The sequence below is a fragment of the Centropristis striata genome, chromosome 18 (genome assembly GCF_030273125.1).
Source record: "Centropristis striata isolate RG_2023a ecotype Rhode Island chromosome 18, C.striata_1.0, whole genome shotgun sequence".
Taxonomy (NCBI): domain Eukaryota; kingdom Metazoa; phylum Chordata; class Actinopteri; order Perciformes; family Serranidae; genus Centropristis; species Centropristis striata.
This window is the reverse complement of record NC_081534.1, coordinates 1,945,028-1,960,330: the sequence shown is the minus strand read 5'-3', so window position 1 is coordinate 1,960,330 and position 15,303 is coordinate 1,945,028. Positions and strand designations below refer to the sequence as shown.

Genomic DNA, 15,303 nt, shown 5'->3' with positions numbered 1-15,303 from the left:
TGTCGCAATGCAACATTGGACTTTTCCAGAACTTCCTGAAATCATGGCGGAAGATGACTATAGCGGAGGGAGCTCAGATATAACAGCTATAAGCTCTCAAATACTTTTTGAATTTCATTTCTATCTGCTACAGAGGCTGAAAAATCTATTATTTAGTAGGAAGAGTTGACACTTCTGTTGAATTTCCAGAAAAAACTTCAGGTTTTAAATGTCTCTTTGATTGTATTGTTTACTACAACTGTGAATCAATAAAAAATCAATAAAAAATATATTAAAAAAAAAAAACTTCACGTTTTAGGGGGTTATTTTAAAACCACCCAGAGGTTTTACAGGCATTTTTTTCCAGGCGTTTTAGGCCTAAATGGGTTAAAATGACTGGTTTATGAGTTTGTTTTGCATACACATGAAAGAGAATGCGACAAGAGAGTGGACTGTTTTTAAAGAATTTGAATAATTTGCACAGAAAGGGGATCTAAGCACGGTGACCTTTGACCTCTGGTGGCTTGTGCAAAACATAGGAAGGAAATGAGACCCAGTGATGAGGGATTGGTCACAGATCGACAAACGTGGAGGAGATCCGAGCTCGAGAAACATCAGATGTGAAGGATGCAGCGACATATTGTTTAAAGGGAGAACCTGAGAGCCAATCAGCTTCTGAGGCTGTCCTCTAATTGACAATTTGTTGTTTTTATCTGCCAGGAATGAGAAAATAATAGAAAGGTATAGCCTAGTGGGGCTAATTTTGAGTCCAGCAGAAGCCATTTAGAGACACACACTCTTTCTCTCACACACACACACACACACACACACACATAACACACAAAAGGAAGGAGACAGAGAGATGTCTGTTCCCAGGCAGCAGGAGAATCTCCAATTATGGCAGGATGCAGCATCAATTTAAGGGCTAATTATGTGCGTAATGAGCTCACCGCCATGCGTCCGCGCCCCCGTCACCGCGCCCGCTGCTCTAACCCACCACCCACCCACCCTCTTCCTCCTCCTCCATCTGAGCGCCCGGCACCTAATTAAAAAACTACATGCGCCGCGGCGCTCTCATCTGATTCACACCATGGAAATTAATCCTCAGATAAACGTGTTTGACGGACACCAAACTATTGCAGCAGCCCCGGACGCGGCGCACTGCTCTCTCAGCCGGTTGTAAACTGTTTTGCATTTACGATTTTCTTATGTTTTTCTCTTTTTTTTAAAAAAAAAAAAAAAGAAAATCCCAGCTCTGAAATAGCTCGAGACAAACCGGCTTGAGCTGATGAGAGGGTAAATTTAATGAGAGGGAAATTGAGAAATATCATCAAGTGTAGTGCGCAATAAAAAAAAAATCATGCAACCTCAATATTTTAATTTCAAATTAAAAGTTTAAAAATAAATACAAAGCATCCACATTATGGATTGTAAAAACACATTAAAGACAGAGACATTCTGACCCCAAAAATGTTATAAACAGCAGAAAATAAGCTAAATATTTAGCATCAAAACAAATGAACATGTCCATGTACAGTTCAGCATGATTAAGGAGACTCTACATAATCAAGGCCTATCAAGAGGGATTTATGGCCTAATTATTAGACAGCAAGCAGCAGCAGCACGAGGAACATATAGAGCATTAACATCAGTGACATCCTTTTATTTATTTATTTATTCCTCTGTTGTGTTTTTATTACTAGAAACGTCACCAAACCTGCACCTGTTACACTGAATATGTGAGGAAATGCATTTTGGCGAGCGAATAATAAAAGATAATGACAATTATTACAAATTATGACTCTTATTTTCCATTAATTTCTATTTCATATTAACATAAATACGCTGATGTGAAATTTAAGAAAACTTGTTGTCAAAAAAAATCTCTAGAATAAAAAAAAACGATTTTTTTTCCTGAAAATCATCAGCAGGAAGTCGTTGCTGTTTTTATTCAGAACATCCCCTTGTGGCGCTATTTTATGCGGATTTATCTGTTTATTTCAGCTTGATCCGTGATCTCAAACGCTAATGACAAAAACACAACAAGATCAGATCTAAGCTCACTTCGGGCACGGCCAAGTGCCGCGCATACCTCGCCGTGTACCCAGAGTTGACGCCCACGGTAAGCGTCCAATCAGGAGGCGACATTCAGGGCTTCCGTCCAATCAGAGCGAAGTGGGCACACGCGTTGGGCGGGTCCCGAGCAGCTCCAGAGAGGGACATTGAGATAGTTGAGGAGAGGAGGCTTGTTGGGCACGAATGCCACTCGTTGCGCGTCCTTATAATTTGGAGAGGTGTATGCAGCGCACGGCCCGTTCGCCTTTCCAGGTGGAAATCCAGGAGGAGCTGAGACCAAACTTAACTGGGACGACTGGTGAACCCGGTTCAGGACAGGTGAAATTCCCAGCAGGCTGCCTGTAAGGCCACAGGATCGATCCAGATGTAGGGAAATATACCGTGTGTGTCAGCGCGGGTAGGAATACTGCAAATATATCTGTCTCAACACGTCTGTCAGCTTGTACGGATGTTAAAAAAAAATCTTATTTGCGTAAAATTAATGAAAATTGGTCAGCGAGGTTGTGTTTTTCCCAACGCAGCGTTTTCAGGAATCTGTGCTGGAGAAAATGACATTTCCTCGCGACCACTGCAGCGATCAGCAACATGATCCCTTTAAGAAAATACTGAATAGTTTTTCACCTCATTGGCAGAAGTTTTTATTGTTTAAGGATAAATTTAAAATGGCTAAAAATGGCTTGAGATGGACATATTTGCAGTGTGAGCTTAACCAATAGTGAGCTTGGTTTATAAAAGTAAAAGCTTATAAAACATGTATTTATTTGCTGATAACATTAAAAAATAACGTATTGTCTATGCAGGGAAATGTCAGTTTTGTTCTCTTAATTGCATGATTTTTTAATTTTAATTTTATTTTTTGCTGTTATTATTTATTTGTTGCTATTTTGTATTATGGTAGTTATTGCTGCTACTAAGAATATCCGGGTTATTTATTCTTCAATAAATTCGACTTTTATTTTGATAGGTGACTGATGTGCAAATGCATGTGCAGCTGCATGTGATGTGCAGGCCTGCACCATGAGGCTTACATCTAAATATGACAGAAACATCGTGGGCTGCAGATCAACATGTAAAAAATGATTTTCCTGCTGCTGGATATGAAAATAATGTTTATTTTTGTATTTCCTGTGTGTGTTTTTAAGGTCATGGATGAGATCCCGCAGCACCGTGGAGGTTTAACTACAACCAGTTGAAGTGTCACTGAGCAGGAGTACCAGGGATATTCACACATTCCTTCTTTTTATTGGATTCGACTGTTTATATTAAAACTCCAGCTTTTTTTTTTTTGACATTTAGTTGATAAAAATCTGCAATGAAAAGGAGTGAAAGCGGAGAGGAATCAGTGAAAGTGCTGATGTGAATGACCCGCCGTCTCAGAAAAGGGAAGGATACAGTGACGAGGCGCCGAAATGAAGGAAAAATCCAAAACGGCCGCAAGGACTAGACGGGAAAAGGAGAACAGTGAATTTTATGAACTGGCTAAAATGTTGCCTTTACCGTCCGCCATCACTTCTCAGCTGGACAAAGCCTCCATAATCAGACTAACAACGAGTTACCTGAAGATGAGAATTGTTTTCCCTCAGGGTGAGCGAAACCACAGTGAAATTAATAATAATAATAATAATAATAATAATAATAACAATAACAAGGGTCTATGAGGGATATAATACGCTATGTTATTACACCATAATAATATAAAAACAAATAATATTCTGTTAGAATTTAGTAACCCCTCGATATTTTGTTGTTGTTGAGGCGCTACATTGCAATTACAATATTATTAATAATATCATAATTCACTTCAGTCTTATTAATAATACTTGAGTGAGTGAGGAAGATTAATTATAATTTGAAAAAAACGAATGCAAGATAAACATTTACAATAAATATGTATATATGCTATGAATAATATTAGAAATCACTTTAGTCCTACATAATTGAGTCAGTTAGGAAGATAAAATAAAATAAAAATATTATTAATAAGATCATAAGTCGCTTCAGTCTTTTTGACAATACTTGAGTGGGTGAGGAAGGTAAACTTAATAATAATTTTTAAAAAATCGAATGCAAGATAAACATTTAAAATAAATATGTATATGTATTAGAAATAATATTAGAAATCACTTTAGTCCTGCATGATTGAGTCAGTTAGGAAGATAACATTAAAAAAAAATATTATTTTGAAAAACAACTAACGGTAGATAAAATACAATAAATAATGATTAATTTAAAGGAAAAATACACATAATGAAATATAAGCAAAATATCTAATATACCCGCGCTTACAGACCCACGAAAAAACATTACATGTGCTATTATAGTCATTTTTTCCCAGATCTGCAGGGAGTCTTTACAAATGGATTATGATCGCTTTTAATTCAATGTGTCTAAAGGAGACCATCTTTTATACAGGTCTCTGCAGGCTTCTGTGACTGCGTGACTGAGAACAAGACGTACCAATTATAACAAAAAAGGCCCTGCACGGCTTCTAATCACCTAAAGCCATGTAAGCAGGAGGCGCACACACAATCTTGCACAGCCTCTCCTGCAGGAGAAAAATACTACCAATAATCTCCCATGAAATCTAATCAGAAGACCCACTTTTGCTGCTATAAAATAGCAGATAGATTCATATTTTTCTAGCAACATAAAAGCATATAAAACACATTAACAAAACGACAGAATAGGCCGAAGTGGGTGCAGTGTAGAGAAAAAACATTTTTATTAGAATTATTTTTATAATATGTATCCATCCGCCGAAAAACACGTTTTTTTAGTTGTAGGGTTTTTTTTTTCTACATGCTCTCCCCTGGTAAGGAGACCTGTTTTCATTTCCATTTTACAGCAGCAGCTAATTTATTGATGATACCCGAGCTCCATGAGATTTCTCATGAAACTGAATGAATTTCAATGAGCAGCACTGGATACTTGCTTGGTTCCACTTGCACTGGAAATAGTGCCACATACCACACTGAGGGATTTACTGGACCCCCCCAAAAAATTAAAAAAATCCAAAACATGGACATAATAAATGCTCAAATATAGAAAGTTTTTTTTAAAACATTTTTATTATAAAGAGAATAATAGAATGATGTTTCCGAAATAATTAAAACATCATCCTGCTATTTAAATGATGTCATCCCTCCGGATTGGATGTTGTTTTAAGAGTCACGTCGCGTGCTTGTAAACACTAACAGATTATCGAGGCTCGTGTCTGCAGCCTGAACAACACGAGGAACACAGGAAGGGACACAAATGCTTTTACACTAAATAGGCCTTTTTAACAGGCACGCCTCTTGCTCGAGGGTGCATGTAAAAGTGTGTGTGTGAGTGTGTGTGTGTGTGTGTTGCACCGAGAGTTTCTTTTTCAAAAACCTAGTTGTAGCAATAATAATAATAAATAATGTGCATTTATATAGCAACAAAATAAGTCATCTCTTTTTTAATTATCGATCTAAAAATATGTTTTATGTATTAGTGTATTTACTTTAAAATGTACCTTTTTTTTAAATAAAAAAATAAAATAAGTATGATGTCATACAGCATTATTTGACATTATTATGATTTGACTGCAGGTTTGGGTGAAGCTTGGGGTCACACAAGTCGAACAAGATCTTTGGACAATATTGGACGAGAGCTGGGATCTCATTTACTGCAGGTATTTATTATTATTATTATAATTATAATTATTATAAAAGTTATGTACTTACTTGATTCCTGTGGTCTATGTCTAGTACCATCAGGTTGAATGCACTTATTGTAAGTCGCTTTGGACAAAAGCGTCTGCTAAATGACATGTAATGTAATGTAATGTAATGTAATGTAATTAAAAGCAAAATTAAGTGTTAATAATGTAAAATAAGAAAGGAATATGCTCGTTGAAAATTAATATTATAATGAGGTAACTGTGGCCTGGTTGTTTGTTGTTGTTTTTCAGACGTTGGACGGGTTTATCTTTGTTGTCGCTCCTGATGGGAAAATAATGTACATTTCAGAGACAGCGTCGGTCCATTTAGGACTGTCTCAGGTCCGTTTGTACGCTCACATTCATTTATTTCTCTGCATTTCTACATATCTTGTAGTCTCTCCAGCTAATTCAATAAAAAACGGAGACATCGTGTTGACACTTCTTTTGCAAATTAAATCACCACAGTCCATCAAGCCCTTACCTGGTAATTACATGAGTTATTCTCAACAGGTAGAGTTGACTGGGAACAGTATTTATGAATATGTCCATCCTGCCGACCACGACGAGATGACAGCTGTGCTGACGCCACATCAGCCCTATCACTCACATTTCGTCCAAGGTAAAAATACATTTACACTCTCCCGGGTAAATATCTCGTCAATTTGCAATTAAGTTGCATTTTACAAGAAAGAGCATAGCGATATTATTGCTACAGATGTGTGCAAATATGACACAAACGTACGCAGATTCACACATCTTCTGCACTAATATGCGTAGGCTACAGTGGATACAACACCGTATTCCTGCAGCAGGAAAATGCAGTAAAATGATTTATATTCACGCATTTATTTATTTTTATGTAGCACAAACAATGCATTTTTTTTTATCATTGCATATTATTAAAATGCAGGACGTCCCGTGGATCTTGCAGATCGCATTTTAAAATACGCAGATATAGCTCAGTCTCTCTTTTTTTTAACTTTTATTTTGAAAATCTTTTTTTCTCCCTTCAGAATATGAAGCTGAGCGCTCTTTCTTTCTGCGGATGAAATGTGTGCTTGCAAAAAGAAACGCAGGCCTCACCAGTGGTGGATACAAGGTAAGCATTGTCGCCCTTCTTTAATATTTAAACCCTCATCGGTACCCGCAGACTCCAGAGCTATACTTTTATTTTTAAAACTTCTGCACCTTTTTTTTGACTTTATCAATGCATTTGTTCCTAATAACTTTATATAATTGCTTTCTGTCTCTGTGTAAATTGCTTGTTAAAAATACCAGTTAATTGGGATCGTTTTAATAGATATAAATATAAAATAAATAAATAGATAAAATGTTGCCATGGGTCGTATTACACACTATTAGGGGGTAGGGGCACAGTCAGGCATTTTAAAGGAGACAGGCAGATTTCCTCATCTGCTGGGTCTACTTTCTATATTTCAAAAGCAATCATTATTTTTTTTTCATGTATTGCATAACTACTCATGTTTTGAGAAGAAATGACATTTTTTTTTTTTTACAGTATTTTATTATAGCAGTCCCTGTCTGTGTAGTCCCTGTATGTTACACATGTTGGTAGGATTATGGTTAATTAACTATTCAATAATGAACAGAATTATTAATTATAATGTAGAGTAATTGATTAAACACTTTAGTGGGAATAATATTTTATTCCTTTTTATCTAACATTTTACATTTTACATTTTATTTTATTTATTTTTATCCCATTTTGAATTTATTTTATCTTATTGCATCTTACTGATCTATTGTTTACTACATCTCTTTGTATTGTGTTATGTATTCATTGTTTGTGCAGCACTTTGGAAACCTTGTGTTTGCTAAAATTGTGCTATATAAATAAAGGGGATTGGATTGGATTGGATTTATCTAAGAAAATTTGATATATTTTTTTGTGTAATGTGGCTGTGTCATAAGGACTTTGATATTATTTTCTATCAAATGCTATTTCATTTATTATATATTATATATATCTGGTCAGCAGCATATACATAATGCAGGATTTTCTTACATTATTTTTTTTTCCCTCACTTCTTTTCCCTATCTGCTCCACCAGGTGATCCACTGCAGTGGCTACCTGAAGATCCGTCAGTACAGTTTGGACATGTCCCCCTTTGAAGGCTGCTACCAGAACGTGGGTTTGGTGGCTGTGGGTCACTCCCTGCCGCCCAGCGCCGTCACCGAGATCAAACTGCACAGCAACATGTTTATGTTCAGAGCCAGTTTGGACATGAAGCTCATCTTCCTGGACTCCAGGTACGCAGCAAAATCTGTAGTGTTGTTTTTTCCAGTGTTAATAATTTAGAGTTGGTGATCAAAAAGCTTCTGCCAGCGTTGTTACATGTTAACACCTGAGTTAGATTCACTTCAGCTGGAGTTGATTTTCACATTTTGTGACTTGTATGTTCGGCTAAAGACAGAATGCACTTTCAATGTATCGTAAAACAAAACAATGAATGTTAATTATCACATTAGTGAAAGGAAATAACATGATTTTAGGGTTAAAAATACACTTTAATGTGTCAAAGTAACACAATGTATGTTAAAAATGAACACTCAGTGAAAGGGAGTAACATGATTTTAGTGTTGAAAATACACTTTGAGTCATAAAATAACACAATATATGCTAAAAATGAACACTCAAAGTGAAAAGGAATAACACAATTTGGAGTTAAAAGTGCACTTATGTGGTGTCATTAAACAACACCAAGGGTGTCAAATATTTAACACTATTAAAGAGTTAAATAGTAACACTTTTCAAAGTGTAATTTTAACTCAGAATCTGTGAGAACTATATAAACTCAGAAAAAGTGTTAAATTTAACACTATGTGAGCTGAATTAACACATCACACGTTTCTCTGGAGGCGTTTTCTTACTCTAATGTTCTTTATTGTGTGTGTGGTCTCAGGGTTGTTATTATTATGGAGGTTAAATTAGCTCACCGAGACATTACTAAGAAGTTTTCCAGTAAAAAACACAAGCAGGAACTATCCCTGGCTCACTCTGCATATTTAAAGCTGGTTAATTCCTCTCCAGGGTGGCAGAGCTGACCGGTTACGAGCCCCAGGACCTGATCGAGAAAACCCTGTACCATCACGTCCACAGCTGTGACATCTTCCACCTCCGCTGTGCACACCACCTCTGTGAGTTACAAACCTGCACTATTATGCTTTTACAACAGGCTGGCTGACCTTCTTTTGTCACACGAATTGCTCAGGGAACCTGCAGCAGCCACACACACACATACAGAGACACACACACACACACATGCTGTTAAGTACACTAATCTCTGTCTTCTCTCTGATTCTTTTGTCTCCCTCAGTGCTGGTAAAAGGCCAAGTCACCACTAAGTATTATCGTTTCCTGGCCAAGCACGGCGGCTGGGTCTGGGTCCAGAGTTATGCCACAATCGTCCACAACAGCCGGTCCTCCAGACCTCACTGCATAGTCAGCGTCAACTATGTCCTCACGTAAGTCTCACTTAATATTCCCATCCAAAAATCTGATTTCTTAAAGGGACAGTTCGCCCAAAAATCAAAAATGCACATTTTTACTCTTGCTTGTAGTGCTATCGATCTTTTTATAAGAGTTTTTTTTAAAGAAAATATATTCGTTTCTACTATAATTCCTACATGAGTAACAGAGTTATGATTATTGGAAATAGACTTTTGAATTATTATTGTTTTTGTTTGGCAAAATGCCATATAGTCGCATTATATTCATGAGACAGCAGATATCTTTACTGCTGACATCTGAAAACACTAAGAAACTAACACAAAAACAATTTAGAATGATAAATGGCAAGACATATATGAAAATAAATATATATTTTTGGTTTTGGGATGAACTGTCCCTTTAAGAGAGCTACTGTTAAGAATAGGTTGATTTAAGAATGACAGATATATACCTTCCAGACGTGTTCTTTTTTTCTTGTGCATCTAAATTAGCTGGAAAAATAAACTTGTAATTATAGATTATGCATTTCAGATATAACGTTGTTGCATTTATTGCATTTCGGACTGAAATCCCGAAAATCAGAGCTATGTAAACGTGGTAGCACAAGGTTTAAAGGGGTTAAAAGCAACTGCATTTTTAATGGTGTTTGCAGAAGGAGGAGCATTGATTATTTAACTAGATTAAGTAAAAAATCATATCATGCACTCTTATGATCCATGCTCGGAGCTCACGTTCATGATATGACGGATCTTTGTCTCTTGGAGAAATCCTTCTCTTTATCCCTCTGTAGCCTCTCTGTACAAATCCACCAAATACTGCGGCTGCAGGGCTCAGGCAGTTGTGTGTTATGAGAGCACAAAGCACACTGAGGCCCTCTGAGACAGCAAGACAAACACCAGGGTTCAACCCCATCAAAAAACCTCTACTGTCACCATCGATCCACAGTCTAAGGAAAGCAAAATCGATCAAACGGTGAACTAGGAATCAATAGCTATCTCATAGATGTAGCACATGTTGGATTTTCCTTGTTAAGTTTGGTTGATCCACATGTGGCTTTTCTGTGTGTGTGTGTGTGTCCTTTTGTGAGTGTAGCTGGGTGTTTGTGTGAGTCTCTGTACGTGCGTGCATGCATATGGCTGCACTCTACGTATTGATTTCTCCAATGCAGCAAGAAGGAGAAAACAAAGTAACTGCATTAAAAAGACAGTGCATTCCCGATCGCATAATTAGCTCTAACACAGAAGTAGCCAAACGCTCACATGCAGCAAAAAAAAAAAAAAAAAAAAAGCACATACATTAAAAAAACAAACAGCAATTCAATCACCTTGTGCTGACAGCGTTTTGACCCAACAAGAATCCATTAATAAATCATGTTTGGAGGTTGGCTGGTGGCGTATTTCAGACATGAGGTGCTCTGACATTGACCCTGAGGTGGAATTCGGCTAACACAGCTGAGTTTGCACAAAGGCCCAACATTATTGGCTCAGACATAAGTCATCCAGGGCACAGATAGGATGCAGAACCAGCCACTGCAACTATACCTGCAAGAGCAAATAACACTCACACTGTGTACTGGCTATCCAAACACAGCCTTTCCCCGAAGGTGTTGTACATAAAGAATGGGTCATATTTAGAGTCATATTAAAGAGGCTGGCTGTGCAGGGTCAGGGATGGGCCACAGGGTTTAAAATGCCAGGCAGCTGCTATTACATACTGTTGATGTGATAAGTTAAGAATAGGCTCATGTTTGCTGAACACTTGACACAGGAGCCTTTTCACTCCCTCGACAGCGACACTTGAGTTCAGCCACAGGACAGTGGGTTAAAATGTCAAAGATGGGGCACAAGCTGTGTGCACATAAGCAAGAAAAAAAGCATTGCATTGCATCATAAATATACTTTATATAAGCGAATGCAAAGGAGAAGCAGTGCAGAGACAGCGAACCTGCACATGCATGTGTCTGCAGCATACTCTTGTTTTCTGGCAATGGTTGAGCTGCAGAAAAGAATGATTAACTTCCTTCATGGTGTCTGTTATGTTTCTCAGAAGTGGGAGGACTTAATCTTTTGAACTTATCTTAAATGTTGTTTTCACTTCTCATAGTCCTCACATCACTCATGGTATAAAAAGTGTGTTTGTAAAACAAGTCTGCGTAGTTATCTATGTTCAATATTGGCCAAGACGTCTGCTGCAGACTAATTACTGATTATGTCACTCGGTGCAACACTACAAGCAAGAAAGTATAAGGAAGAAAGAAGGTGCATGTATTATTGGAAACATGTTGGCATTAAAGGTTGGAGAAGCACTGGATTGACTGGAAAAAAAACCAACAAGATTCACGATGTCCTTGAACAAGGCATTCAACCATCAACACTAAAATAAAGCAGACAGTGTGTTATTTTTTATCCAAAGAAAACTTTAAATAAAACTAATGCTGCCTTAAAATGGAGTAATCTTTTACCAATTTACAAAAAAAGAAATCCACATTATTTCCCCCCTCTTGTGGTATTTTCAACCTTGTAAGTGGAAACCATCTGAAAGGTCAGAGGTCACAAGTTGCGGCAGAGGCAATGGAGCTTCATTGTTCAGTAGATATATTGTAATTTAAGTGCTAGCAGCCTCTATTTTCTCTGTTATTATCCCTTATGGGGGTCATCCCCATATTCCCCGGGTCCTTTTCCCAAAAAGGGTCCTATGTTCCCCTGTAGCAATACATACCGGGAAGCAAAGGACCCTTTTCCAGAAAAAGGGTCCTTTGCTCCCCGCAATCTATCAATCTTTACAGTAGACTCTCAGCATTTGCACAGCAGCTACTTTCTGGTTACTTTGCAATTCCTTTTTTTGCTTTTTAAATCTAGAATAACTCATGTTTGTATATTCCCACCCCTAATCATATTGTCTTGCATCGAGGCTTAGCTTCTTCCTTTTAGGGTTAGGGTTAGGTTATTTGCATATGCGCGTCAAACAGCCCGTAGGCCTACATAGACCTATTTGCCAAGGAATTTGGCAGTAATGGTGGAAAAAGTAACAGACTCATACAAAGAAGGGAACATAGGACCCAGGGAACATAGACACCCCTTATGCCAGCTTGCTAGCTTGCTAAACAGTTAGCCATGGTGGCTTCTAGACGACGACAGCAACATTCATGTTTTAACCACTCGAACGACTTCCAATGTCGTTACCACAAGCTCACAAGTTTAATTTGAAAGCAGCTTAAGAATCTACATCAATGCTAGCAGCTATGTGAGGCTGCTCTTAGTGCTAATGTCACCATGCTAACAATGCTGACATATGGATGTTTAGCAGGTTTAATATCCACTCGTGTCACTATCTTAGTTTAGCACGTTAGCATGCTAATATGGATGTTTAGCAGGTTTAATATCCACTCGTGTCACTATCTTAGTTTAGCACGTTAGCATGCTAACATTTGCAAACAAGCACTTAACACAAGAACAGCTGAGGTGGATGGGAATTCCGTGTTAGTTGTGCAGTTAATTGGTCATAAACTAAATTAAGTTATTGAACTGCTGAGGTAAAATGAAAAGTATATTATCTATGTATTATCAAAGTGTTTTAAATTCATCCTGAGGGAGTCATGAATGTTTGTTCCAAATTTAATGCCAATCTATCCAGTTGTTGTTGATCTAGTTCCTTCTTGACCAAAGTGGTGGACAGACCACCATTCCCATTCCTGGAGCATAGCTGAACATAGCTAAAAAGTCACAACCTGGATAAATATGGGTTCAAACTTTTATTTTTTATCTCTAACGTATATTTTGTTTGTTTCAAAAGGGATACAGAGTATAAAGGAATGCAGCTGTCTCTGGACCAGATGAGCCCAACGAAGCCAGCGTTCCCCTACGCTGAGAGTCACAGTGAAGACAGGAAGAGCACCAAGTCACGTCTGACCCAGGCCAAGGCCAAAGCCAGAGTTTCTCCCTACCCACAGGTAATAAACTGTCTGTTTATGCAGCTAAATCCAGAAAGGACACTCGGAGGCTTAATTGATAGAAAGAAGTTTAAAAAAAAACTCTAAAAACTGTGGTTTTTCTTTTTCCTGTCAGCAGTTTTCAGCTTTTAATCCTGAGCGATCAGAGTCGGACCAGGACAGCCAATGGGGGGGGAGCCCTTTAACCGACTCAGCATCTCCTCAGCTGCTGGATCCCGGGGAGGCTGCGGAGGCGTCTTGTGCCTACAGGCTGTATCCAGACTCAGGATCCCTGTGCTACGGCCTGGGTCTATCAGAGGAGGATCTCGCCCATGCCCAAACACATCCTCACACCAGCACCTGTGACCGTGTTCGATGTCAGAGCAGCCGCTACTTCCTGGGAACCCCCCAGTCAGGAAGAGAGGTGTGGTGGGACGCCACGCGCTCCGTGCTCTCGCTGCCAAAATCATCGACGGAGAACAGCGAGGGCTACGAAATCACATCCTACCACGGAGCCATTCACGGTGAGGTGTTAGGGTTGAGACTACAACCATCTGTCTCTGAAAATAGCACTGGCCTAACTTCTCCTGGTAGCTGTTTTCCAAATGTTATTATGGGACATGCTAAGTTGTTTACGCCGTCCCTTGCCAGTGTGCCGATTGCTACCATCTGTTCAAAAATTGCCTGCAATTGGAAGCCAAGTTATTTCACATTTCACATCCTCAAACAGGGAAACAACCCCCACTGTGCTTCTGCCAAGACATCCAGTCGAGCAGACCACGGTTCTGTACGCATTTAAAGCAGAACTTCACACATTACACAGGCAACTGGCGGTTTTAGCAGCTTAGAATGCATGACAGGAAGTACGGGATGCAGATTGTGTTGTGTGTAATTTGCACACACTTTGTGAATGGAGACCAAAAGGATCACTTATTAACACAATGTCATTCATTGATTTCACTGTTTTGAAATGTGGCCATTGAACTCTGCTTACAGGACGGGGCCACTGGGATGAAGACAGTGTTGTGAGTTCTCCTGATGGAGGCGGGTCCACCAGTGATTCTGGCGAGCGCTACCATGGCGATCACTTCCGGGCGACGCCTCGAGAGCCCAGCAAGATGGAGACCCTGATCCGGGCCACGCAGCAGATGATCAAAGAGGAAGAGAGCCGCCTGCAGCAGCACAAGCCGCCGCTGGACGTGTCCGGCCTCGCCAAAGCTCACAGCCCGTGCTTCACCTCCTCGCTACCCCACCACTCCCAGCTCAACATGCCCAGCGTGGTGTGCCGCGGCCCGGGAGCCCCCAACATCGAACTCCCCTCCGAACGCCTCCACCACCGGGAAAGCGTCAAAGTGCTCGGCGTGCACGACAACGACGAGAACACGACCAGTCCCGTGTCCCTGTCTCGCATCAGCAGCCCCAGCTCGGACGGGATCCCCAGGTCAGCCCTCTCGCTCGCCAAAGACTACATGCAGACTGACCTGTCCCCCCACCACCACCCGCAGCCCCAGGGGAGCCCGCTGCTCTATCAGACCCAGGAGAGGCAGCAGCTGGACCGGCAGGCTGCCTATGCTTTGACTGGATACTCCCTGGAGCACCTGTACGACCCGGAGAACCTGCGGAGTTACTCTGCGGGCCTGGCCTGCGGAGGGGTCCAGTACGATGTGGCGTCCCATGTGAGGATGCAGGCGGAGCAGATGCAGGGACACAAGGCCACCTCAGTTATCATAACCAACGGGAGCTGACGATATCTGGTGCAGATCGGTCCTGTTCTCTAGATGAGGATGCTACAGTTGGTGCTTCATGCACGTGCAAACACTGACCAGGTGCTTGATACGAAGGGACATTTAAAAAAAAAAGAAAAAAGTAGAAACGGTACCTGCACTGGGTTGATGCGCCCTTTGGGGCCCATTCAGCACAATGTGTTTGTCAGCCTTTGTATCATATCATTCTCTTTTCTTTATCGTCTGAGGATGATATAGTGTTCAAGACGTTTGGGTGGAGGTTCGCTCCATCACATAGAAACATAGTGTTATTTTAACGGTGAACTGAATTCCCCTCCCTGCAAAGGCGACCCAAGATTCGAGTTTCTGGTTAAACATCAAGCCAGAGTCTCTGTTCCAAACACCTCACGCACCATTGACCATGAGAGTTAATCTG

General features: G+C 39.8%; 1 protein-coding gene across 1 annotated transcript; it reads left to right on the top strand.

The window, feature by feature from the left end:
- The first annotated feature begins 3,453 nt into the window (after positions 1-3,453).
- Positions 3,454-14,888, top strand: LOC131991304 (single-minded homolog 1-like). The gene is made up of 11 exons (XM_059356658.1): positions 3,454-3,639; positions 5,631-5,713; positions 5,993-6,082; positions 6,254-6,362; positions 6,757-6,842; positions 7,815-8,014; positions 8,796-8,902; positions 9,082-9,229; positions 13,008-13,164; positions 13,283-13,667; positions 14,140-14,888. The coding sequence occupies exons 1-11, from the start codon at positions 3,465-3,467 to the stop codon at positions 14,886-14,888; spliced, it is 2,289 nt and encodes a 762-aa protein (XP_059212641.1). The 5' UTR covers positions 3,454-3,464.
- The last annotated feature ends 415 nt before the right edge of the window (positions 14,889-15,303 follow it).